A 27,471-nucleotide genomic window follows, 5' to 3' on the forward strand; every position below is an offset into this window, starting at 1 on the left:
ACAAAACACATTCTGCAAGGGATTGTCTTCTGTATTCCCATTCTTAGTGCTAACTTTGCTATTCTTTTTGCTGTATCTTTTGAACAAGAGGAATAACTTGAAAAGTAAAGCTATTTCATTGGGCTGTTGGCAGGCGCCATTTTGAATACAACAGGGACCCCACGTAACACAAAGGGAGCAAATTTTTTTAAAGCTTGGTAGAAAACAAAAAATTAAATAAAATAAAAAAATAAAAAAAGGGAACGAAGCAAAATTGTATCATCATTCAAAAACAGTTATGTATTGAATAGTTAAGATCTGTTCAACACATATATAATTTTAGTACTAACATAACTTTATTGTTAAATTTTATAAGCATGGGCGATTTAACAAGCAATTAGCTAATTAGGCTGCTTCTACATTTCATACCCTTTGATTCAATACTGATCACATGCATCTGACTATATAGAGACTGCCTAACTTATTCCCAACTCATATCAATCATCAAATGAGTTAAAATTGACTTATTAGTATAAAATAATTGATTGGTTGGGAGCGCGTGCTTTATGAGAGCACACAACACGCGCTGGCACTTTCAGTTGCGTCATTCCTATCCGAAATAATCTGAGTTATTGTAATTTTCATCTTGTTAAAAGAAATAAAAAACCTGCTTGTTGTGCTTTGTGCAGTTATAAAGCACTTGGGGATTGGCATAGCACTTGTGTTCTGCCAACCCCCGCGTGCTTTGTAACTGCACGCAGCACGCGCGCGTACAGTTTCATTAATTTTCTATAGTTTCTTTAATTTTTATTTGTTCAATCATGAAAAGTCTCTGACCAAGAACCACATCCTCTTCTTTTAATGCGTGCCGCAAGCTTATCCACGTACTCCTCCTCATTTTTATCCAATTTCTTAACGAAGGCATCGTTGTTTAGTACGTATAGGCCATGTTTTATCTGTCCCATAATAAGAACAGTCTCTTTCATCCACAAATGTGGATTTACGCAAATAGCTTGCTTTCTGAACTCAATTACATTTGTTGCATTGATAAGTTGGACGTCTTTTCCCGGCTGTTTGAGAACGGTGATAACTAGGACATTATAAGTTAACCATGTGTTGTCCTCATCTATGAATACAACCTGTCCTTTGATTGCTGAGAATATAATTGAAAAGTTATATAAATATTTCCTTTTCTCGTTTACCCGCGTTGTGTTCCATGACTACAGAAGCATTAGCCAAGTTTTAGACCACATCAATGTAAAGAATATGAAAGTTAAACAATTCATATTTATACAATGTTTTGAAATCCCACACAGCGTACTTTTTAATGGTATCTGTGAATAACTGACTTACAAACGAGGCTAAGCCTGTGCAAATGAGTCAAGAAGTCAAGGCATCACTTACCATAATCAAATTGTTTGCATATTCTTTTCTTCAATCTGCCAGCATTTCCAAGACTAGGATTCGCAAGGGGACATTTGCCTACGAGATCAATATGGTAACCATGTCAAACTTTGAAGAAAGTAGCTTATTAATTTTGGTTTTAAGTTTAGGAGAAGCAGCAATGGTGCAGGACGAAAAAACCTTAATGTCTTCCTTTGGGAAATATATTGCTATCTTTCCCTGGAAAATAGTATTATTACTACACTATTACAATTGGCTGTCTTCAATCTAGTTTATCATTTGATAGCAAATTTATCATATAAATTTATTAGACAGGTATCTCTTGCCTTGTGTGCATTTGCAGAAGCCAGTGTCTTTGCATTTACCCACAGACTTTGAGCTTGGTCCAAGATTATAGAAAACAGTACAAGAATCATCAGGCTCATAGTAGTCATACACTTTCACAGGCACAGGCTGAATTCCACCAACATGAAAATCTCGAAATACGCCAAACGCCACACATAATGGCTTAACATTGTCAATCTATGCATAAAAGGATTGTGTTAAAAACCTTCCTTAATAATTCTAATTTATGACAACCCTTGTGTAATTTGCAATCTACTTGAAAAACTGTTTATAGGAAAAGAACAGTTTGGCAATACGACATGCAGAAATCTATTATCAATTTGCAAATAAAGAAATGCCAAAACCAAAACACCTAGATACCACAGGAAAAAATAGATGTAATAACCTTAACTCACCCGATCCAAGTAAAACACAACGGCTCTGTCAGATAACTCGTATCTTTCGATACTGCTATTATCTTTCTTTACCAACTAGAATAAAAAAGTAAGGAATGAGTAATCATTTATTTAAATCAACCGGCCATTATTATTATTATCATCATTATTATTATTATTATTATTATTATTATTATCAGCAGTAAACACGTTTGAATGCTAATTAGGTAAGCTAGATAGGGCGTAATTTCGTAATTTCTATTATTATTATTATCATTATTATTATTATTATTATTATTATTATTGTTGTTGTTGTTGTTATTTGGATGCAGTACCTTGGCCAAGGACTCTTCGATGACACTATATCCAGTCAAAATTCCGGCATCAATTATGGCCATTCCAGTTGTTCCACGCTTTTTAAAACTATACACCGCACAATAAACACAAAATATTGATATATTTTTGATTGTCAAGTATAATGTCTGACCCATGTTCAGAAAGTATGAACACCTGGGTTCAAACCATTTACTCTAATATAAACACGTATGCAATAGTAAAAGCCTACCTTCTTCTCTGGCGTACTGCTTGGGAGGTTGTGCAAAGGGATTACTCAAATGTGTAAATTTGTACCCTTTTTGGATATTTTAAGGTATTGGAGTGTCGGTTGGAGATCTGGAATCTGAGACCGAAAAAAACTTTAAGCCGTCTTTTTAATTCATTGTTCGCAACAAGTTAATTCATAATGCAAGCTTTCAACGTTTACCTACGCTGGCAAACTGTCTGGCTAAGCTAGTGTATTTTGAATTTTTAGCGAGAAAGCACTCAGAACTTCCAAAATTTCACTCCATCTTAAATTTCAGACTTCAGATCTCCAGCCGACAACGTTTTTGGAAATAGGGGTGCATTACCTACCGTGCACAAATGCTAACTATTAGTTTCTTAGGTATTTCGTGTTTTTGCAATGGCTTTTTTGTGGGTTTTTTGTGTCCAGTGCGTCTTTTACTTGGCCTTTTTTTCCCTCTCTTGCCTTTCCTTTTGTTTTTCTTTCCTTTTCTCTTTCTACCTTGAGTGGCCATTCTTGTGCCCTTCTGGGGCCCTTCACTTTCAGTTTTAGATACCAATTTGCCACTTTCGTCCTCTGTGATTTTTATGCTCAAGTGAAAGTCACATTTGTCCTTCTTTTTAGACGGAACATTGTACTTGACATTAATCTGGAACCAACCAGAATATAGATAAAAAATGTTTTTACCATGAATAAATATTTTTAAGCTAAAGGAAGTCAGTAGTGTAGAACTTTATTACACATTTAGACTCAAAAACCATATCAGTGAAGTGATACGATATCATTCACTTCACGGTAAACTGGAAACTGCAAATTTTGTTATTTTATCGACCTTAAACGTATAATAAACAAATTATTTCATAAGTTTAAGAGTTTCATTTAATGTTTAGAGCCTGATATCTTGTTTATTTTCACTAGTTTTCCATATTATATCACTAGCTCGCAGACTCGCTTGTTCGCGATATGATATTCTCTATATGACAAGGCAGCTTTTTTTTATTATCCATTTATTCCCCATGAGAATAAAAAAATGCCGAGGCCACGCGGGGTAAACTTTTGCTTCAGTCAACATGGCTGCCACAAGTGATAAAAGTCCATTAAAAAACCTTCTCAATATATATATATATATATTTACACATAAGAAAATATATGCTTGCCTGTAATTGTCCAACTCCCGTTCCTCTACTCTCAACCATGAGTTCTTTATCTATGTATGGTTTAATCTGCGTTCATTGAATTGAAAACATGTTGGTTAATGCATTAGGTGAAAACAAAACAAAACAAAATGGATTATTGTTCGATCAATGCAAGTTTTTTATGGTCCTTCTCTCTCAGGCAAATACTAATAAATGAATAATGGCTTTTCAAGATTCTTCTGGCTGGCTGCTTTTAAAGTAAACCAAATAAGACCTGTCGCTATATTACAATTAACAATTAACAAATATTAAGTGAATATCGGGGAATATTTACCGACACGCGAGCCTTCGACACAAGTGAATTTAACAAATAATGGAGAGAGATTTTTCTTGTCTTTTCAAATTCTATTTATCTCTGCTGCAAACGGCACCAATCGACAGTAGGTGAATAAAGCAGCATAAGATGTAAATTGTGACCAATGAGCGCGCCGGATTTATTATATTCACTTGTGTAAAAATACTAATAACTATTATAGCATGTAATAACGCAAGTTTTTCTTCGATCCTTTTTAACTTGTACTTACATCCACTTCTTGTTGTAACAGAGCAGTGTCTTTGTTTAGTTTCTTCGATTTGTTTTTTATCCAGACTTTCATGTCAAGCTTGTTCATGTTTGCTAGTTCACTGTACTTTGCCAAGGCTTCCAGTGCAACAGTTGTGTCCTGCAAATTATCCAAATTACATTAATTTGAGTGTTTTCTTCAGAGGCAGGGGCGGATCCAGGAATTTGTTCAGAGAGGGGAGCAGCGCAAATAGTTAACCCAGGGAGGGGTGCACCCCTTAGAATCAAAGGGAAAAAATATTATTTTGTATTGGTTAAATCTTTGAAGTAGGGGCACAAAGTCGAACCAGGGAGGGGTACGCACCCGCTGCACCCCTCCCCTGGATCCGCCACTGAGAGGCAAGGACGTCTTGTTGGTATATTGGCTCTTACTTCTCAATTGACACGGTTTTCTTTGTTATTCGCAAGGCTTTATTTTTGTTATAACCCTCATTATAAATGCGAGGTCAATATATAGTTATCAACCCGGTTAATAGCTATATATAGACCGTTCGCATTTATAATGAGCATCAATTGATAGAAAACCTTCTCAATTGATAAATAAAATACTTGATTACCTCGAACGTCGACGATAAGCCATAAACATCCCGAGGGCCGCAGGTAATTAACTCTTACTTACTGACTCAAAAAAACGGTTTATTACCATGAAGGCATATTTTATTATATTTAGCGTCTCCATACGTGCCCTAACTCATGTTAACACTGCTTCAAAATCAAAATTTTGTCGATACTCTAAATCAGGGCTCTTCTAACTCACATGCAGCTACAAATCGAACCTTGAAACAACCTCTGGGCTGATCTAAATCAGGGCATGGCTAACTCACAGCTACAGATTGAACACTGAAACAATCTCTGTGCCTAACTCATAGATACAGATCGAACGTTAACCCTGAAATAACCTCTGGGTTGATCAAAATCATATGTTGTATCAAGGTTATGTGTTTTGCAAATGGACGAAAATCCGAAGAACCAAGAAAAAAAACCCTTGAATCAAAGGAGAGACCTAACAAACTCTACTTGCACGTGCTGGAAATCGAACCCGAGAACGGCTAGAGTTGGGAGCCGAAAGCGCTACCGCCACTCTACTCTTAATTTCCATTAATGCCTCTATCAACATGTCGCCTTGTTTACGGGTGCTCCCAAATAAAAGAACATTCTGACAATAGCATTCACGAGGAAAACCTGAAAATGAAATTTATATGAACATGGCTGTATTAAGATGGGCGATTTATGTAACTATGAACTATAAGTTTTCAGTACTCACCGTCGTAGAAGCAAATCCACCTTTAGGACCTCTTTGTTTAGTCAACCAGACTACAATGGGACCAGCATACTCCAATCTGTTCAAGGCCACTTGAGCCAACAATGCGTAAGCAGCAGTTTTGATATTACGTGTTCTTGAACCTGTTTCCCAATATCGAGTTGATGTTGCTGGAAGAAAATGTGCATTCGAAGACGAGTATATTAATTTATTTGAATAACTTTGAAATAATGAAACATGGTATGGGCTCTATTAGAAATGACAAACATGTATTGGAACGAGAAAGGGAACCAGCATAGTGGTATTTACAGCTAAATCGAAATCATGTAATATAATCCTTAGAATATAACTGAGAAGCCTTGTATTTTAAAACTGAACAATATCAACATACGAACTACCGCCTTCTGTAAATTAGAGTAATACTAGTTGATCATTCGATAGAACATTTACTGAGCCTGAGGCGAATAATCATTTTAGTATTTTTAACACAAGTGAATTTGATAAATAATAGAGAAAGAGTTTGATTTTTTTGTCTTTTCAAATGTTATTTATCTCTTCCAGAGGCACAAATCGAAAACGAGCGTGCGCGAGTTACATTTACCTATAGGTGAATATAGCAGCATGATGAGACGTAAATTGTGGCCATATATTATATATTGTGGCCGGATATATTATATTCACTTGTGTAAAAATACTAAATGGCATTATCAGATTTAGATTGTTCAGTAAAATTAATCAATGATTCTGGCATCATGATCAACGGTGTTATACTACCGAGCTGAGTTATTTGGAATCGAGGAATGAATCTTAATTATTGTTCACTTTTTTCATAAAAAAAAAAAAAAAAAAAAGAAAAAAAGAATGCTGCCAGCTTAAACAAGCAAATAAAGAGCTCTATTTTTTGCCTGCGATGTCCTATATACAGTCAACTCTCACCTTGTGGACACCCCAATATTACGGACACCTCCCTATTACGGACAGGACAAAAATCCCCGACAAAAATACTGACAAAGAAATGACCGTAAATAATTTTCGCTATTGCGGACGCTCGCTATTACGAACATGAAGTGACGGTCCCGAAGGTGTCCGCTGCAACGAGAGTTGACTGTATATGGCAAAACGTACTACGAACCAATTTTACATACTTTAAATTAAACGTTTATTAAAATAGGATTAAAAAATAAACTTGAGGAGTCCTAGTGATATTAACGTTTTTAAGAGGGATAAATGAGCTAGTTAAATATATATTATATATTTCTATAATTCTTTGCGAGTGTTCACTACCCAGCATTCATAGCACCAACGAGCAACCCGCCATTTTTAAACAGCTTCTGTCGTTTCTTTTCCTCGCCTATTTGGCATTTTCTACACCTTTAGTTCTTGAAGTATCAGTGGGACACTTCTTTAAAGCTTTTGGATGAACATTTGCACGTGAAGTTCAAGTTCCAAGCCGAATGGTGAGTAAATTTAATATAATAGTTTCATATCTGCACACCAGACTTCTTGATCATACGATACATACAATAAATCCAAGACAAAATACTGACGAACTTGCACTAAATAGAAAATACTACTATTTTGCTCAATTGATGTCGTTTATTTCAAACTGTTTTCGGGTAGGGTTTTACTTAACATTCGAAGATTCGAAGATTCTTTTATTGATGGGTTGCAAGCATTTCCAAGAGAGTCAAAAGACAAAAACATGGCGGCCATTGTAGTGCCGTTAACAATGGATGCTAATGAGAAATCTTTTGTTAAATGGCACCAACGCTCCCCCGGGAGGCCGCGATGACGTAACGTGCAATCGAAGAATATGTAATGGCAATTATGCAAAAAAAGAGAAGGCCTTTAATACCAACCTGAATTAAAGGTTGCCATTTCGACCAATAGTCTGTTAGCTCTCATTTTTTCAGGACTGTCCGCCAGTATTAAGGCATACGTTGTAAGGGCTAGGGTGTAAGCATCGGTAAGGTTTGAAATGCTTTCCTTTAAAATAGTTGTAGCTCTTTGAACGGAAGCATTCTCTTGCTTCAAAATGAAAAAATAAGTCAATAGTTAGTCCTAAATTCAAGTTAAAAAGGTTTACAGAAATTAGAGGATATCCAAAGGAGTCAGTATTGGGATAATAATCACAAAATTATAATTATACTAAAAATTTTACTTTACAACGCTTTTCATAATTCTGCAACCTATAACGACTCCAGACGTCCAAAACGGATACGTGTGGTAGGTGAAAGCGATTCGAATACGCTGCGTGTGGACGTGTGGACACAAACATTTTCGTATCCGCAAAAAATAATTTGCGGATACAAAAATTTCCTGATACGTGTGGACGGGGACTTGAAGAGATATGGAACAGTTGTCTATGATTGGTTGAGCGAGAATTTTATTGTCGCTTGTGCAGATAGGAATAAGCTCCGGCCCGTTCTAAGTTTAATTAACGTAAGCCAAAACGCTAGACGTCTTGAGTCGGTAGGTAGCAGAATTAGAAAAAGTGTTGTAAGACCTAGATTTGATACTCACATATCCTCCACATTGACATTGTTTTAGTGCGATTAGCACGAAAGCTGTCAATGTCATATCGCTTGTGTATGCACCAACGTTACCATGATAACCCTATTATTTTATAAAGCTTCATTAATACTACATTTCAATTACGTACACATGTACAGTATTATGATGGAGGGGCTGTGGTCTTTATGGCAGTGTTGACATGGGCGATAGCACTTACGCGTGCTTTATTTTGAATATTATATATATGTGTTAAATTTCATACTCGCATCTTCTTATTGCTGTAGCAAATTGCATATAAGCCGGTGAACGGAAAAAGTAAGCTAGTTTTTTCGTTGATGCTAAAAACAACAAACAATATGTCCGTTCTTCTTCTTTTTTCCTGGCCAGTCTAAAGGGAAACGGAAAATAGTTAAAATAAAATATAGGAATTTTCCTTACCATTCCTCTAATATATTTCACTTTCAAATCTTCAATAAATACACCGTCTTCTTTTCGTTGTTTCTTTAGCAGCCAGTTTGCAGATTCACACAATACTTCTTTGTCAATTTTAATTCCTTTTATTTTTCTGGCTTGACAAAAAACTTTCACAACAAAAGCAGTCAACCTACAAATAATAATGATTCATAATTGAATTTGTCTTAATTGAGGAATGGTCAATGCTTAGCGTGCGTACACTGCATACAGTCAATTCAAAAAACGTTGTCGTCGACCAACTCAAGCCTACGCGACTGGACCGAAAGGAACTCTGGGTAGTAATCATTGAAGCCGAGTTGACTCCATAATTTTATCTGACTAGTTATGCCTGGTTTACAGCACGAACCTTCGTAGGCGTGCGGGAAGAGTTGAAGGAGACGTTTTTTTAATGCCTTCATATTTTCGAAATTGTGAACTGAATCATAACTACTTTATTTTTCTTTCCCTAGACCGAAAGACATGCATTTGACGGATTGTTTCTCGCCATTATTATCTTTACTACTAGCGGGAACAATTAATTCAGAACGAATATTTAACCGCTTCAGTGAATTTTACCCATATTTCTTTCGGTCCAGTCGCGTAGGCTTGAGCCGGTCGACGACAACGTTTTTTGAATTGACTGTATCCAGTTCTGGATGCACGCGGGAGGTTGCTAAGCACGAAAGAAGCGTAAGAGTCGCACAACGCGTAGCCGAGTAAACCTCTAACTTCTTGAGTGCTTAATTAGGCAACCTCCTAAGTGCATCCAGAACTGGATATACGCACAAATAAGCATTGACCATTGCTTTTATAAAATAGCAAAACCATAAAGAAATATTTGTTGATCCAAAAAAGTTCAAACTTCACTCAATCACGGCACTGTGCACCATCCATTTCTGAATGCACGCTCGCACAATGATGTGGTTACTTGAGGATTTTTTCCCGTTTTAATCTCATTTATTAACATATAATAAAAGCTGCAAGCGGGTAAGAACCATGCATGGGTCGACGTTCTCCTCAGTTCACTTTCGTATTTTGCTATGCTAATTCCCAGTACCCTAATTTCGCATCTCTTGCTTGGTTAAATTTCATCTTGGAAGCAGTCATTCTTTACTAAGTTCAGATGATAAGGTACTTTTTATTTTGAAACTTTGATTCATGCATTCACGCTGCTTCCGCCAGTTATTATCTTTTTTCCCAGGACAGTTAACATTGTTGGTTTACGAAAATCCATATGAATCTTAGTGGCGTACAGGTATTTGCAGTTACTAAGAACTCTATATGTAAGTTACCATGTGCTTCCAGCTCGATTTGATTTTGAAAAGTAGGCAAAAGAACCATCCTCTTGTCGATAGTTTAACTCACGAGCGTAACCTGAAGTTAAAACAAGAAATGAATTATTTGCTTGCAAATAGAGATTGACACTTCAAAAACGACTCTATTTTAAACTAGTTTTATATTGCAATGCACAGTTTTTGTGGTCTTAACAGTCCTGTATATTACTGCTCTATTTTTCAATATTCCCCTTCACAGTTCCCTGCGCCATCTTGAAAGGTAGCCGTGCCTTTGCATCGAAGCGAGACGAACGGTGAGCATGCAATGATAGAGACCTTTTATTTTTGTTTATTTTTTATTGTTATTAAACAGCAAAACAACAGATTAGTTTCATTACCTTGCTGAATATAATCATTTTTCTTGCTTTCCATTTCCTTTGTCATTTGATTGGTTGCTTGCAAATAATGTAGAGCGTACACATTCGGTCCTACTGCATTCATATTCTGTTCACCACAGCCATAAGGTAGGTATAGTAGATGTTTGAGTTGCCCAACAGCGATATTAGTCACAGCTGGTCCAATCATATTTCCTACATATGTATTGTAAAGGAATGTGGTGCAGAATTGTTCAATTTTTGGTTACAATAATGAAAATTGGCACATAGAAGACCACATGCTGACTAATTATTTTTATTTTTTCATATAATGGATATGTTATTATATATTTAGTATTACTTTGGGTGGCATAGGTTCTTTCGGTAATGAAATGTATATTCTTAGCATTAATATTGTGATTCTTTTTTAACTTCTCATGAATGATAAATAAATTTTCTATTTGTATTTTCTGTATACACGACGACACTATATAAGCTTATTTATTTACAATCTATAATCTTCCTAACAGTAACTATATCTGGAACTTAATTTATTAACTGGGGACCAAAAAAGTTGTAGCGCCAAAGCAATTTACAAATTTCAAAATATGAAAGAAAAAAAAAACAAAACAAAAAAAAACAAACAAAACAACGAAGAAAGTGATAGGGATGTAGCGTCTTAGCCTCTCCTCAATCTTTGAACTTTACAAACTTTACACAATCGACTGAAGCAAACACACTATATATTAACCTTAGTTACCCCTAAAACTTTCTTGCCCAGCATCAAGAAAACATGCTCTCTCAGTACTAATCTTTCTATAACAGTGGCGATCGAAAAATTCTACCCCAGAATACGCACCTGTTAAGTAGACCTTAGCATCAACAGATTCTGGAACAGCTTTTTTGTTTATCTTCAGTAGAATTTTGTCCACTTGCTCGCTCCTTGATGTATTGTGTGCTTCTAAACGCAGGATGAATATTGCTCGTTATACGTAAAATCTTGCACAACTCAAAAATCCTCAAATAAAGTACTTACGTTCACTTTGAAAGGAAAGCTTGTCAGCGTCATTTTGCTGCTTTTCCCCCTGTTCCTTTCTGCCTTTGAAAAACTCTGAATCGAAAAAAGTATTTTCCCCAACATTCGCCTGTAAGAGTGTATTCGTTTATATGTGATACGAAATGCATAACGATATTCCCATTATGTTAACGAGGGTGACGATGATAATGACGGTGGTGGTGATGTATTATGGTGTACACGCATGCTTGCAAGAATTTACATTTATCTTTAATTTGTGAATTTGTTAAGTTTACTGTATGGGAATGAACTTAAAGGCAGCTGAATTTTCGGTAACTAGCAACTAGCAACCCTGCAGCTTCCTAGCTTAGCCCTCAAAATCTAGATACCTTTTGGATCCAGTACGTACGATTGAGTCAAGATTTCTTCAACGCCTTCGGGCTTAAAAACAAATTAAATTACAACGATCATAATCTAATTTATTACATCCATTTTGAAATCACAAGCAAATCCTGCAATCTGATTGGTTCCCTGCAGCAGTGATTTCAGCATAAATTGCACGATTTTGAGCTCTAAATTGCACGATTTTGCACATCAACTGATATGAACCAATCACAAGAGAGACATGTCATTTTCTAGCCAATTATATCAAGGAATCCATCTTAGTGTTGAGCTCACCGCTTCTTGCGAAAAAAAAGAGCCACGGCTCAAATAATTTTTTCTGAAGAACGATTTTACCGTCAAAAGTCTTAAAAAAAGACTTAAAAAGCCGTAAAAAGGACTTAAAAAGACCAACTGATCACTTAAAATCGTCAAAAGCATCTTTGTAAAGTAACTGCTTAAGTAAGTTGAAGATATTACAGCGAAAAGCAGTGGGAGAAAATGCAATCGGCATCTTTTGAATGTGACTTCTTGGCGATTGATCGTGGAAAGTGGTTTCCTTTTCAATCTGTAAAGCATAACAACACATCGAAAATACAGTCATTAAAAGAAGTTTTTCTTAAGAAGAAGATTTTTGCTGAGCTAAGTGACTTCTTAAGGACAACCGAAGGACTAAACAACCTTTGATTTTTGCTGTTTTGTCGGCACAAGTGTGATCTAAACATATTGAACAGAAATCGTAAAAATACAAGCAGTGAGCATTGGCTGTAATATGGACAACAGCCAGTTCATTACAACCCTTTTGGGCAGGATTGTCTTGTTATTTAATGTAAGTAAACGATTCTTAATACACGTAATGCCTTTTGGTCCGATATAAATTCATTTTAGTTTTGGACTGAAAGTGTTGGTTTTCAAAATGAGAATCATTGCTCGATCAGTATAAACAAGTTCTCTTGGCAGCATGTTTGAATCGACTGCTTTTAGATTGTAAGTCATGTCGGTTTAACTGAAAAAACGTCTTTTTCAAAAAAGATTTCAAAATGGATATAATAAAGTGGTAATTGAACTTCGTGTCGTACAATTTTGGTCTGAAATCAAACTTGCAATTACAAATCGCACTCCCGCTACGCGGTCGTGCGATTTTGTAATCGCGCGTTTGATTTCAGACCAAATTGCACTCCACTCAGTTCAATTACCATTATATATCATATCAATGAATAAATGAGATTCATTTCTTTAGATGATTTATATTATTCATCCACCTACTGCGCGTCATGGGATGTCCGCGACACTTGTATAAAATTGCGAAAAAGTTGTCCTACAAAAATAGAACATTTGTACTTGAGTGGGAAAGGAATTAATTAAAAAACAAAAGAAGGTGACTGAAGCTGAACTACTTCTTTTGTCTTTTAATTAATTCCTTTCCCACTAAAGTACAAATATTCTATTTTCGTATGACAACGTTCTTGCAGATTAGGTGTATACAAGGTGTATACAAGTAGCCCCATCATAGGCAATCATACCTAAATATCGCGAAATTTTGACTTTTTGCTGCTGCTGATTTCTAATTGATTTGTTTTGTTTAAGGCATAATTAATTTAATGCAATCACCAAATTAAAGTGACGTAGAATATTTATTTATAGGCCCTGCGCACACGTTTTACTATTTTTCTAATAACTTATTCAACCTAATATGAAGCCTTGGAGATAAGCCGTCAAGGGGCATCTTTTAGCTCAAGAGAATATGAAGTAAGAGAGCATATCCCTGTGACCCATGAAAGTTTCTTGAAAATCTATTTTTAGCTCCGTGCGCTAGTCTGAGCTATTTTAGCATGCGAATCTTGATTGGTCAGAGTTGTAGTGATGTCATGGGTACACAAGAGATCGGCAGTGACAAAGCAAGCTTCACGCAGTTGACAAACCAAACTTTATTCAATTCGACGAGAAAATGTGTTTAGAGGAATTCCTTGAGAAATTCTGAAAGGTATTTGAAGGAATCCATTATAACAGCATATGTAAAAAATACTCAGCTGAGACAACATCATTCAAGCTTGTTTTTAAATCAAAACAATGGTCGCTCGATTGAGACTCAATCATTTTGGAGTTGATTGCAGTTATAGATGAGACTGTAAGTTATTCCACAATTTTCCACCTAGACTGAAATAGAGTTAATATTGCTGCATCCCAAGAACACGTACTTCTGACCTGAACTTCAGTGTTTTCAAAATGACAAGTTATCTAATGGACATCTAAAATGAAGGTAGATTGGACTCGTTTACGAAAGAGCCGGATTTTCGATGAACAAACTTGTTGAATTCACTGAGTCAAAAGTTTAAAAAACTTTAAACTTGAGAGAAAATTTAGCATTTACTGTTGGAATCAGTTGTTTACCAGTAAAAAGAAGAGGTTTTAAGATAGCTGAAAACAGTCAAGCTGCTCGGAATAGAAGAATTAAACATAAAGGCACAAATACGCCGAACTGAGAGCATCTGGCAGAAAAAATCGCAAGTAAAATCCCTTCAATCAGGTAAAAATAATCTCTTTTTTATTAGTTTGAATCCTCAAATACTAAGTTTGATTCACTTTTTGTACTTCGCCGATATTGTGATCGTATTTCTATGGTCTGTTTGGGACTTTAGAAGTTGAAAAGCTATGGAAAAAAAACCATTGAGGCGGAACGAAAATTCATGGTGCAAAATTTGAAAGAAAGTTCTAGTTTTATAATAGTCAAACTTTTTCATTAATTCGCCTTTTCTCAATGGGCAATGTCTTTTGCATAAACTGACACACAGTATTTTGGCAAGCTAAACATATTTAATAATTGTGAAAAATCACTTCAGTGCCTCTTGTAGTTTTTTCCTCCGTGAAAACAGAAAATTTTCTTCGGCACATTTCGGTGCAAATAGTTTTTCTGATTCGTGTGTGAAACAAAATACTGGTCTTGTTCATCGTCTTCTTAATTACTCTAACTTAAACTTTATTTACTATAGAAAACACTACGGTAAATGCTTTTTTAGCTGTATTCACTGTAGGTTTTTCGCTATTTTCATCGTATTTTTTATTGCGGTTTCCTTTCCCATGGCGTCTTCGCTGTTTTTAGCGCTTGTTCGTATGTGACTGAAAACCATCCTGATTTGATCTTTTTCGATGTTCTTTTACATCAATTGTTAAGTTAATGTTTAATTCGTCCATGAAGAACACATGATACTTTAATCATTTCAACTTTTTACTAATTTTGAAGGCATTCTTCTCGTCGGGAACTAAACATTTTTCGCTCGCATGGAAGTCACTACAACTCTGAGCAGCAATAAGGGATCGCATGTTAAAAATAGCTCAGGCTTGCGCGCGCAGCTAAAAATAGATTTTCAAGAAACTTTCATGGTTACAGACCCATGTATGGGAGATGTGCTCTCTTACTTAATATTCTCTTGTTTAGCTCTAATACTGACAATCATAAAATTTCTCAATTATATATCCTCATTGTTTCAGACGACGATTACGACTAGCCATGGAAATAAAGACTGAGGGTTTTCGATACAGTGAATTGAAGGCATGTGCATTATTGTGGTGATAAACGTAGAATTTAACTTTATGGCAGTGACGACAATGATGAATAAGTGATATTCTACTATTTTGGTGCAAACTGTAATTATAAAATATTGACCAACTTACGACTACAAGAAGCTTCTTTAGGATTCGGTCATCCGCGTAAAGACCTTTCGCCGTCACCTCAATTGGTATCTCCCCAAATTTGATTGGCAATAGATTAATAGCATAGGAAACTGAACTCTCCCTTTTGACTTTAATCTTATTGGATGTCAATCTAGACGTTTTTCCTGGTTGAGCCACTGAGCAGAAGCTTTTGTCTCCTTTGAGATATAAGTAGACCTTCGAAACGAATAAAATATCGAAAATAATAAGGAAAGAAAAGGTGCAAAAGGGCAATAGAGGCTTTGCACCATCACGCGATAGCAGCCATGGCAGAAGGCAAGTATAATTGAATATGGTCTAATCTGGCTTACATGAGAAAGATATCAGTTTCTCAGGGGGAGAATCACTTTATTGCTGTCATCACCATGGTGCAAAGCCACTATAATATACAGCGTCAGATTAAATTGGGATTTGGAACACGACTTTTCCAGATCGAGAAAAATCTGGGGAGCCTAGATAATTAAGAAATTAAGAAAAAATGATAGTTTGAAGTTTGAATTAATCGTTTCATCTTAAAATCTAGTTTTTTCATGTAAGGGTTTAAAGTTTTGCTTAAGCATATCTTTCATTATCATTACCGAAATATCATATTTCTTGTAATTAAAAAGAGTTGCCAAGATGGTAATTTCCTCTCCTCGTTGTACAGAATATGGCATGGAAAGATGAATGAAAAAAGGTTTGAAGGTTGTGATGCGAAGTGGCTCAGCCATACCAAAACCAGTTGTATTGGACACTCCTATTGCCTGCACCACCCATGTTGTCATGGTCTCCGGTAAAGAAACAGGTAAGACCGCTGAACCACATTTACTTTGAGGATCTAGATGTAGCTTTTTACAATCTTTGGATTTTGTATCGTCACTGATGAGGAAAAAATGGCAACACGATTATATTGAGAGAAAATAAGATCCAAATAAATCGCCCCCATCCCCCCATCCAAGAAAAAAAAGTTACCTCCATTTACTTATTGTACATGAATTACTAAAATTATCATGCTCATTTACCAACCTTATAACAATTTCCTCATTGAGCCATGTTTCAGGAAAGAACTGACGAAGGGCAATATTGGTAAGATCCTCTTCGTCATTCATAAAGTTTTCTGGCTGACCACTTCTTGCTAGTATTCCAACGTCTTTCGAAATAAAAATATGCTTACGAATTTGTTTGGAAGAAAATTTTGTGAATATTTAATATATGCATACTTGTGTATATTAAAAACAAATCACAAGTAGTACGCGATAATAGTCCTCTTCATATGCTTCTCTTGTGTTCGTGCATCTTGCTTACTGAGTGATTCGTGACGAGACAGGAGAAAAAATAATATTATTATTTAGCACCTACCGTTGTACTGAAAACGGTTTGTGTGACGCACAAGTGCAACATATCTAAGAAGGGAAATATTTGTAGCGGACTATTTTTTCTGTAAAGCAGATATCGTTTTCTGCTGCATGATTGATATTCAGGGAAATAAGAAAGATTGCCAATGAGTAAGGTCAAATGCCTCACTTGAGCCGGAACCTAATGACATCAAAGAAGAACGCCTTTTTGTCCATTGTTTCAATTAGGTTCGGCTCACGTGAGGTTCGACTCTAAGTCGATCAAGCAGATTTAAATCACCACATGGTCAATAATTTCACCTCCTAATCCAAATGCAGTAATACAGCAGTTGAGGTATTTTGTTTTACAATCATGAATTAGCTCTTGGTCTTTTAAAATTCCAACGTCCAACTCCATCACTCGTCTGTAACAGTTTCTATTATTTGGGTCCGTTTCGTTGCCGAGATTACAGCAGAAGTCTAAGTGATCTAGCAAAAAATAACGTTTCTTTAGTATTTCATCTTTAGTTTTTCATATTAATAGTCTTTCTTAATAGAATTCGCGAAATATGCCGTCATGGTAAAACAGTGTTTTGTTGCGGACGACAAAAGCCAATATACACGAGCACAATCTCTAGCTCAAAGCATGACGAGAATCCGAGAACCTACCGTGTTTCAGCGTAAAAAAAAAAAGAAATTAAAATTCATCTGAACATTTTTCTTTCCACATTTTCTATGGAAATGTAAGTGTTTTTAACAAAAGAAAATAACAGTAATATTTTTTCCAATTTTTCTTTGGACTGATTTTCCTGTTCCATTTTTGAAATACTCGGTTTCCCAGAATGCGGCTTTGTCACTTTGATACACATACAAAAAGCTTCTACATCAATTGTCGAAAACCACGAAGAGAATTTCGCTAGCTATTATATAGCTCACTAGCTACACTGAGCTAGTGAGCTATATCGGTTTAAATGTAGAATCGCAAAGAAATGTGATAACCGATGCCTCTTTTATATTACCTTGCATTCCGGCTATCGATCTTTTATTCCTTCGAAGTTCTGTTCCACACTCTTCCAGTGCGTAAGTGAAATAAGAATATAAAAAAAAAAAAAAAAGGAAATATTTAATTAAAAGAAGTAGAACACAGCAAATGACTGACACAGGATGACTTAAAATTGGCCATACTTTCTCTTTCTCTTGTCGGTAAAACCATGTCATGAGAAATCACCACCATTCCAGCATTCTGAAGGAAATAGGTCAACCATGAATACAGGAATTCTGACCCCGTTCAGTCAAAATGTAAATAGAGAAGATTCAACTACTGAATAGCCTTTAGGCCAGAATTTTTCAATCCCCCGTTGTCGCATTCATAAAGCACACAATGAGAAAATAACATCGTAACACCCTTCAATGTTTCATACCTTAAAGACGTCTTTCGCGTTTCGCCCGCCTCCTGCTCCACATCCAAGATCAAGTTGTTCCAGTTTCTTAAACACCTAATAGTTCACATATAAATGTTCCATTAAAGTTTAGATTTTACCTAGTTTGTGTAAAAACTGGGTCTCACTAATGGCGCAAGCAGACGCAAGCATAATAAGCATATAAACACGAGCGCATGCTAACGCAAGGAAAACGAAATCTTCTCTTGCGCTTGTTTCGCTTCTTTTCATACCGAGAACATGGAGATTTTCTTCTTGCTTATAATGTAAATTAATTCCACTATGCATGGTTATTTAGTTTAGAGAATAGTCGCTACTGCATTTTAACTCACACTTTCTGGAATAAGCAAGTTCATTCTACTGAGAAGGTAAACACTCTGGTCAACACCAAGTAGGCTAACTTTAGTTCCAACGGCACCCAGGATTTTCAATTCGTACAAATGACCCGGTAAGTGATCGCCCTTTTCATTGAAAGGCACAAACAGGATCTGTAAGTTTAAAATATATGTGATAAGTAAATTGACGGATTTTGGTTTATTTATTAATCCTGGCAATAATGAGATAATATAAGGAAAGTTAAGGAAGACCTAAAAAGGACACTAGGTAACAGTGACCCTTCTTGAAATCGTTCTCAATCCCGCCACTGCATGCTGTCTCATCCAGCCAGCCAAATAGTCAGCCAACTAGCCAGCCAATCAGCTTTATAGCTACATATAGTTAACCACAGAATAAAATTAGACGTAATACACCATATACCTGATTTGGAAATGTGTCTTCAATTTCCAGCAAAATACTATCAGAAACGATTTTCTTTGTGGCCTTGTTTACATAATAGGCGACAAGACGAGCAGATGGAGACATTGACGATGTTATTTTGAAGGGAAGAGTAGTGACAATGCCAACGCCAACACGAGCATCAATTTTTCCATTGTAAACTATTTGTCCTCGCGATACGACCTGAATAAAATAATATAAAATAGATAAAAAACGAATTTAATCATTTTTCTTTAACAACGCTCTTGTTCAAAGTCGCTGGTGTTGCAAAGTTTAACATCATACTTACGAAATAAGAAAGCTGATTAACAGACAGGCTGCTTATTATAGCCTCACACCCAGCACTGTCCCCAATCTAAAGTAAATAAATATATGTGCATGATCCATCCAGATAAGTTGAGGACAAAAAAGAAGCCAAAGAAACCCAATGATATTATTACGACAGGGACGGCGGAGTACACTTAAAAAAATACCTTGGCAGGTTTATGCTGTTTTAGCTTCATCAATTCATCGGATTGTGATGCCTCCACTAATAATGTCTTGTAGGCATTTTGACCGTTAGCAATTGCCCCTTCACTTGCGTTTACCTATTACAAATATGAGTTGAACTGTATTTAGTTTATTCTTAAATGCCGAACTTCGCCCCAAAAGTTCTTATACTTTGCGTTTTCGGAGCGAACCAGTTAAGGAAGGTCATGAATACAGTGGCGGATCCAGGATTTTTCAAAGGGGGGTTCCGTTTCGTGAACTGTGTATAATTCTCTTTTGTTTAGTCGATGTTTGGCAAAACAATTGGCTCTAATAACCTAATTTACTATCTAGTAATGGGACCAAGCTATAATAACACGACCCAACGCACAACTACTAATATTTTTTATCAAAATTTCTATAAGACCGCATATTTCTATTGCCTAAAAGATCAAACCTTCAAGGGTGGTTCTGTGGACCCCTTCGACCCCCCTGGATCCGCCACTGGAATATATTAAAATAATTAAGTCTGTATTAAAAGTTAGAGTTAAATACCGAGAACGGAGGCAATAAGCCATATAAAGCCCGATTTTTCGAGGTATTTAACTTATTTAAAAGCGAGAATAACAATCACTAAAATATAACACTAAACTTAGAAAACATACGCTTATTATGAGTTTTCGAGCCTGGCTTGGTACGTTGACGACGAACATTGCAACTCCGTTATTGTCAGTGGTGGCGACAGTCTGGTCCACAGCTTGCTTAACGAAGGACTGCGACTCCAAGTCTTTGTCATTCTCGTCTAAACTTTTGGTTTCCAGTACTAGGTTTACATCTGCAGCATTTTCTTTATTAGGATATGTTACCCTTACCTGCCACGGAAGAAAGGTATGTGATATTGTGCAATCTTTTGTCGATAACATGTCTTCAACTAAAATTGGCCTGGAGTCGGGTTTGGCGTGCTTAATCATAAAATAAAACTGAGATAAATATGACGGTCAACAATTTATCTAAAATTTATTAATTTTCAATTAACTATTTCGTACAAGAGGTCCCTAAAGGCAGTCTTGCCACTGAATGACCTCTTATTTTTAGACAAAGTAATTATTACAATACACTAAAAAAGTTACGGTTTAAAATGCCACCGTGAAAATGTGGAATTTCTCCTTTTTTTTCTTTGTTAATCCTACTCCCAGAATACTTTCGAAAGTGGGTTATGGAAAAGTATTCAAACTTAAGCAAACTAGTATACTATCCTCAATATTTACCTACAGCATGCAGAGTAGCCAATCAGAATACAGGATTTGTACTAACAGTCAGGTTGATTTGTTCATTTCCGCTAACTATATCTAGTTGCTGCTTACCTTTAGCTGGAATGGTAATCCAGGCATGAAAAAGCGTGATGTATCAATGTATTTGATGCGATAGGGTGAAACAACAAAATATATAGAATCATCAACTGCCGTCTCTGTCTTGCCAGTCGATTTCTCCGTCACATCAGCAGTGATTTGAAGACGATGGCCTTCTATCGCTGGAAACCATTTATCTCCTAACAGCTTCTGTATATTTTCCACTTTTACATCGAATTTAAAGGTGCCTTTTCTTAGCTTGGAATATAAAACAAAGTGTAACAACAGTTATATTACCGACTTACGTTGTAAAACAATGAATAGCGAGGTACCCCCCATAATTACGTTATATTTTACACCGCATCATCACATTCTAATAATGTGAGCAGCTTTGATCAAATGAAGACCTGTAACGTCCACATCAGTATACATAAATGTTGACAAAGATACAGCCCATTGCAATAGCTCACTCACTGTTTCAGGACCGGGCTTTCCCCTTCCCTCTTAGCCCCCATTAAAATAAAAATGATGCAACACCTTCGAACTCAATAACAATGCATTATGTATTTGCAACTCGCAGATCTCATCTCAAATGTTGATTTTGAACAGGGGAGAAAAAACTACTTCCCTATATTAGGAGATGCATCTTTATAGTAGTAAGAGATAACGAATAGATCTAACAATTGCTGAACTTTACCAGTGATCTGAACGAATAAAGACGACGTGGTTCTTTTAGTATTCCCACCACGTCGAGTCGGACAGATACAGTGCCTTCTACGGTTTTTCCATAGGTGTATCTTAAAATCAATAAATATTTTCGTCAGTAACATTCATTGATTTTTGTAAGTTGTGTGCTTTGGTTGACTACTTGCACAGACTATTTGCATTTGGTTCTTTCCGCGAGTTAGCGGCGCTCTGAAAAGTCTACAAAGTTACGCATTTCAGTGTTCTAACCAACAGTATTTGTGGATTTAGAATATAGTGTGTTCGATCAGTGCTCAGTAGCCACCATCTTCAGTCATGTGGTGATTTCCATCTTTAAGCTACCTCAGTATTCCGGTATTTTGCGCATCCCTGAAATACGACTGTAGTAATTGAATACAAAAAAATAATGGCTTACTTAGCTTCAATAGAAACCTTCAAAGGGCTGCTACCAGACATAATGTAGTGTGGTCCTTTAATTGTGACAGAAAACTTCGGAAGTACTGTGTAGTCAACAAAACTTCATTAAAACCGATATCATTAGCCCCAAACGTGTACAACACCAATAGACAAGAAACTATTAAAACCATATTAGCAACTTTATCTTTATCGTTAAGCTTGAACATGGATGATATTGGCCATTTTATAAACGAGTAAGACACTGGGGCGATATTGAGATGCTTTATCAGATGGCAAAATTATTTTGCTAATTATTCAAAATCCAAAACTCGTCCTAGTCTCTTGCTCGTTTCTAAAGTGGCCAATAGACCAGTTTCGAGTTCCAAGTTACCGCTGCGTTTCTTGATTACAGACTCATTGACACAGGGTTAGCCTCGATTTTGTGCAGAATATTCACATGTTCCAGTCAAGGTCCGTTTTCCAAGTTTCAAAGTTTTCGTATTGTTGAAGTTGTGCATTCTTTTCTTTACTGTTGGTATTTATGAATATTTAAACACTGATGCGAGGCTAACCCTGTGTAAATGAGTCTGTAATTTGGTATTCGAAACTGGTATATTGCTCCATTTTGCTTTGTTTTTTTTTCCAACCTGCTTTCCTGATACGGGTCTAAGTGTTAATTAGACATTTACAAAGTTACTTACTATATTCTCGTACTTCAAACGTTTTTGACGTGTCGTGGACAAACTTAAACACAAAATGATAGTATATGATAATAATAATAATAATAATAATAATAATAATAATAATAATGATGATAATGATGATAATAATGATGTTAATGATGATGTTGATAATGTTGTTGATGATAATGGTGATGTTGATGATTTTCCACGATGTCTGAAGCTTAATCAAAGTAACTCAGCTCCCTAATGTTAAAGACGTTACGTTAGAGTCACTTACAAGATGACCGTAGTATACTTCTACTGTCCAGTTTCCAACCATTGCACTGGTACCCATATCAAGGACTTGGCTGATAAAACCTATTAGAATTAATACCAGCATATACATTACCAAATCAACTCAAGTATGACTCAAGTATGACTCAAATATCACATTAGGGAGCATTTGCATTGATGAAAGAAAATAGCTATTTTTATTTTCTCAAAGTCATTAGCGACATACATTAAATGCTTTCATCAGAAATGCCATCATAAATTCCATCTAGAAAAAAATTGATTTGTTTTTTATCTTTATGTTAGCCTCCCATTCAAGACAGAAGATTCTTTTCCCCCTCTATTCACTGACCAGAATCTGTAGACAGATTATTCCACTGGCGTACTCTAATGCCTTGAGGATTCTGAGGAAATTAAAAGGGTCTTATAGAGTTAAAATGTAAAAATAAAAGAGTTCAACCATCACATCAAATCAAACACGTATTATGATTTAAAATTGTTAGGGCAGACCTCCCTCACGATATATCCACCTTGATTTTCACGAGCCTATCCAGAAATATTTTTACACGTAACATGAATAATAATAATTGATCAACAATCTTACCTTTATGGCGAGATTAATCTGAAGTTTAAAAGGTTGAGTGCACGGGTTAATACACATTTCGTGATTATTAAATGTATTGCATTGTTTTTGTTCATATTGCAGTGACAAATCTATAGTTAATCATTTATAAAACTTTTTTTGTTTCGCGGGTAAAATATAACATTTCTGTTTATATCTTTTGCAAATGCAGTCTGTTAGTCTAAATTAATATTTTTTAGATTATTATATTTTTTGAAAAATAATGGCACAACGCTTAACTGATGCTGGTTAAATTTTTGTAATTTGCGGAACTTGTTAAAAAACGTAAAATGTTTTTAGTAAGTTTCAATCAATTCACTATATTGAAAGGTCATTAAATTATATTACCTTTTTCGTACTTGGCATCAAATTGAATCCAAGAGGCACTACACGTATTTTTACTGTTGATTGATTCATGCAATAAAAGTTATAAAATAACTTTTATAAATCTCGCGTTTTGATTTGTTGGGAACGCGTGCTTCATGAGAGCACACAGCACTCGCTCGCACTTTCAGTTTCGTCATTTCTGTAATTTGTATTTTATTAAGAGAAATAAACAATGTTGGATCAAAATGTTGGGCCGTTTATCAGAGATTTTATTCATCGATAAAGATGATACTTGACCGTGGCGACTTTGTTTTCAGTCCTCACGCCTAAATCCATAACTATTTTCGTTTCTTCCCCTTGTCCCCCGCTTTCCATGCTTTTTGGGACCCCAATTTTAATATACAAGAGAAGTACCAGAACTATTTTATTTTTCTATTTAGCTTGCGTTATTTTCAAAGTTCAAAGAATTCTTGCCTTTTTGAGTCGGTGTATAGATCGGTTTATCGGTCTGGATTAGAACGATACCATCACTGTAGCTTACAGCAACCTTTACTGGTTTCGTGGTAAACGTTTGGTGAGAATCGCTGATTTTTGCCAGAAGAAAGAATTGCCAGTTATTTCCTCTTGTCAAATAATCTGATGCGTTGTCTAAACCAACCTAATATAGTCAATGAAGGCAAAGAATTTTTGAAGGCTCGCTATTAGTAAGGAGACCTATAGCTTTTGCTCAGCTTCTATTTTTTACGATTTTGAATACAACAATTCTGTAATGGGGCTACTAGCAAGGAGACCTATACCTTTTGCTCAGCTTCCATTTTTTACGATTTTGAATACAACAATTCTGTAATGGGGCACGGCTGTATCGTTATAGTAACATGCAGCTGTTTCATTTCCCCTCAGTTGTAGGGAATCATCGAAAACTTTATGCGATGCCGTCTTTAGTTCCGGTGCTTTTGCTCAATTAAAATACCGGGCTTTTATTTCAAACTTATGACAAAAACCATCCAAGCAAAAGAAAAAGTTACAACTGAAATACCTTATCTAGTCTTCAAATTGAAAATATGTTTCCCCAATGTCACTTATTGCTTTTGTGCTGAACATGCATGTACGCTTAGAGTGTGCGAATCCACAAAGACAGCTATACAGAGATATGAGTCCTGAATATTATATGAGCCGTTAGCATTAATATTCTTACCGTTAATGACAACAATCCGCTTAGATGATCTAAAAACAAGAGGACATTACCATTATATTATTTGAATGGCCATCATGATGAAGTCATTTCCATCAGAGTACAGATACAATCAATGATTAGTAATACTCGATATGTATGATTTTTGATATGTACTATATCTCTTCTGATATTGCTTGTATGAAGAAAATTAATGAACAAAACAAAAGAGGAAGAAGAAGAAAGAAGAAAAAGAAGAAGAGAGGAGATGGCAGAGAGATAATCTCATTACAATAGATACAATAAGACAAGCATCTTATGGAAACCATATTTAACATTGCTCGTATCAATATCGTATTAAGGTAAAAAAAATTGTTTTGTTTTTCTTAGTCACAAAAACTCAGAGAAAAAAATGAGTATTTATGCTGCTCCACTTCAATACTGATTGTTAAACAAGCTAGATCGCTACAAATAACACGTACCTTTGGAGAAAACAGCGCGATCAGAGGAAATAGTTTTCCACTGCGGGTTTGCAGGGAGCAGCACTCGTATTTTGACCTCGACATTATGTGGAGATGTCACATCAAATAATGCAACATGGATCTTCTGCGGTACCCCAACGTAAAATACATCGGGAGCCATGATGACATGTCTAATAAGATTTGAAAGGAATACAATGGAAAATAGATGAAGCCATTAAACCCGTGAAATAGAGTGGTTTTCAAAAGCCTGTGAAGTACACTTTCGCGTATTACACTTTAATGCACTTTATTGTCCGTATTTTCTTTTGATTTTCTTTTGCGCCTTGCGAATTTATTACAATTTATTACACCTTGATTATATTATACACTTGGTTTCACTCCACAAAACCACTCTATATATTAGACTAATGCACTTTAGTAGACCTTAATTCCATTGTTTTCTTTTGTGTCTATTTGATTATTGCACGTTGACAAGTATTTTTTATTTTACGGGTAAAATGCCTTCACTCTATGACAATCGTGTGCGGATTTTCACAGAGTACGCTACAATAATTTATATGTGCGAATCAAAGGCAAAGGGATTCGGAAAATGATGACTTTAGAAAACCGTACTGTCGAACACCATTGGACATCTCAGGCTGTTATAGATAAAGCAGTTGATTTTAGTCAACGCACAAGTCCAATGCTTTTTCGAAGCGATTGACCCGTTTTATAGCGTTTTCGCCTGACTTTACTGCTACCATCATATATAAATATGCGCAAACAAAGTATACACATTTCGTAATATATTGTTTAGGTCCTTATACGCACTGAACCGACCTTGGGATAGATGCTGCACATCCTCCAACAAGCAGTGAAACCAACAACAAAATCTTCATCTTGCCGAAGACACTCTTCGCTGCATTTAGGGTCTAGCTATTGATTGCTATTCACGTTGAAACTTTCGGCTAAAGGTATCGATCGGTTATTGGCTCCTTTGTCATGGGATATCCGATAGGCTTTTGTCTAAATCTGATAGGAAGCATTTGATAGGTTATAGTTTATTCACTAGTCTCTTGTTCCAGACAGGCACAAGCAAGCAGTACCATGTCTTTCAACGAGTCCTTTTTTATTGATAGACTTTCATGTTTAGGACAAGACAAAGATCCTAACTCAGTGAAACGAATCAGCGGTTTTAGCCATTACAAATACCCATCAGCTTTTTATTAAATCTGAATAAGCTAAGAACAGTCTCGATTATGTATATTTTTTGTTTTTTTGTTTTGTTTTTCCACGCATATCTTCATATGATTCTACTTGATTGCTTTCCTCCTTTTTTGACCTTAACTGGAAGCCATGTAATATGGTACACCAGTAAACGAGCTTTTTTCCTGTTACCATGACCTTGGGTATAAGACAAACAAAACCTCGAACGTGCGCGAGAAATTATTTTTAGCTTGGCCTCGACTGGAAAGTGTAGGACAAACCCCCTGAGTAAATAGACGCCATACTATGCACTATATAAAGGTTGGGATGTTGTATGCAGATCGACTTCTTTCTTGGAAAACTTCCATATGGTCAAATTACTATGAAAATCAGGCACCCAGTCGTTTTTCTCTCGGTCCATCGGCTATCAAAATATGTCAGGGTGATAGCTTTTCTTACGCATCACGTGAACAAAATTTTACTGTCTAGCGCCTAATGTTTTCAAAAGTATTCGTCACGAAAGCTATCACGTGACATATTGTGATAGTCGATGGACCGAAAGACTGAAAAACTAAATCTTATAATAAATAATAAAATATTTTTGAGAATTATGAAAAATACAGTTTTTATCCCATTATTGTTCAGTATTGTTATCCAAAAGAAAAGACCGTCCCAAAAAAGGAACCACGAGGCTTTTGAGATTACTTTTGACTGTCTTTTCTGTACTTAGAATATAAAGAAATATATTTATTAAAATATATTTATATACACGCGCATGTGAATAACAGGATGTAAATATTGTTATTAACTGAAAGTGAAAAAGTACAAGAAACAAATATAAATATAATATTAATATTATATATATAGGGTCAAACGTCGAAC

At 35.7% G+C, this 27,471-nt stretch overlaps 1 protein-coding gene across 1 annotated transcript; it reads right to left on the reverse strand.

Annotated features, from left to right (window-relative positions):
• Positions 1-316: 316 nt before the first annotated feature.
• LOC116300842 (A.superbus venom factor 1) lies at positions 317-26,381 on the reverse strand. The gene is made up of 41 exons (XM_089028901.1): positions 26,224-26,381; positions 25,405-25,574; positions 24,947-24,975; positions 24,226-24,409; positions 23,773-23,825; positions 23,407-23,424; positions 23,155-23,206; positions 22,810-22,889; positions 22,551-22,593; positions 21,869-21,953; positions 21,446-21,545; positions 20,764-21,006; positions 20,065-20,271; positions 19,405-19,518; positions 19,221-19,286; positions 18,914-19,114; positions 18,490-18,645; positions 18,140-18,214; positions 17,904-17,961; positions 17,738-17,788; positions 17,040-17,207; positions 16,411-16,534; positions 15,984-16,263; positions 15,367-15,582; positions 11,703-11,754; positions 11,335-11,409; positions 11,158-11,259; positions 10,323-10,514; positions 9,943-10,024; positions 8,636-8,801; positions 8,207-8,299; positions 7,543-7,711; positions 5,687-5,853; positions 4,385-4,522; positions 3,822-3,887; positions 3,015-3,313; positions 2,438-2,525; positions 2,124-2,198; positions 1,710-1,905; positions 1,384-1,461; positions 317-1,132 (listed from the first exon to the last, which is right to left on the reverse strand). Exons 1-41 carry the CDS (start codon positions 26,280-26,282, stop codon positions 795-797), a joined length of 5,208 nt encoding a protein of 1,735 aa, XP_088885027.1. The 5' UTR covers positions 26,283-26,381; the 3' UTR covers positions 317-794.
• Between the last annotated feature and the right edge of the window lie 1,090 nt (positions 26,382-27,471).

Source organism: Actinia tenebrosa, unplaced genomic scaffold (assembly GCF_029948245.1).
Source record: "Actinia tenebrosa isolate PJP-AT-01 unplaced genomic scaffold, QUT_ActTen_1.0 PGA_scaffold13__45_contigs__length_12533684, whole genome shotgun sequence".
Classification (NCBI taxonomy): Eukaryota; Metazoa; Cnidaria; class Anthozoa; order Actiniaria; family Actiniidae; genus Actinia; species Actinia tenebrosa.

Excerpts from the sequence above, each read along its gene's own strand:
- LOC116300842 (XM_089028901.1), bottom strand. The coding sequence starts at position 26,282 with ATGAAGATTTTGTTGTTGGTTTCACTGCTTGTTGGAGGATGTGCAGCA. Across the intron at positions 17,208-17,737 it reads ATCGATAGCCGGAATGCAAG|ATCACTTAGACTTCTGCTGT; the intron begins GTAATATAAAAG and ends ATTTTTTGCTAG. Across the intron at positions 11,755-15,366 it reads TAAAGAAGCTTCTTGTAGTC|CCCGAAGGCGTTGAAGAAAT; the intron begins GTAAGTTGGTCA and ends TTTGTTTTTAAG.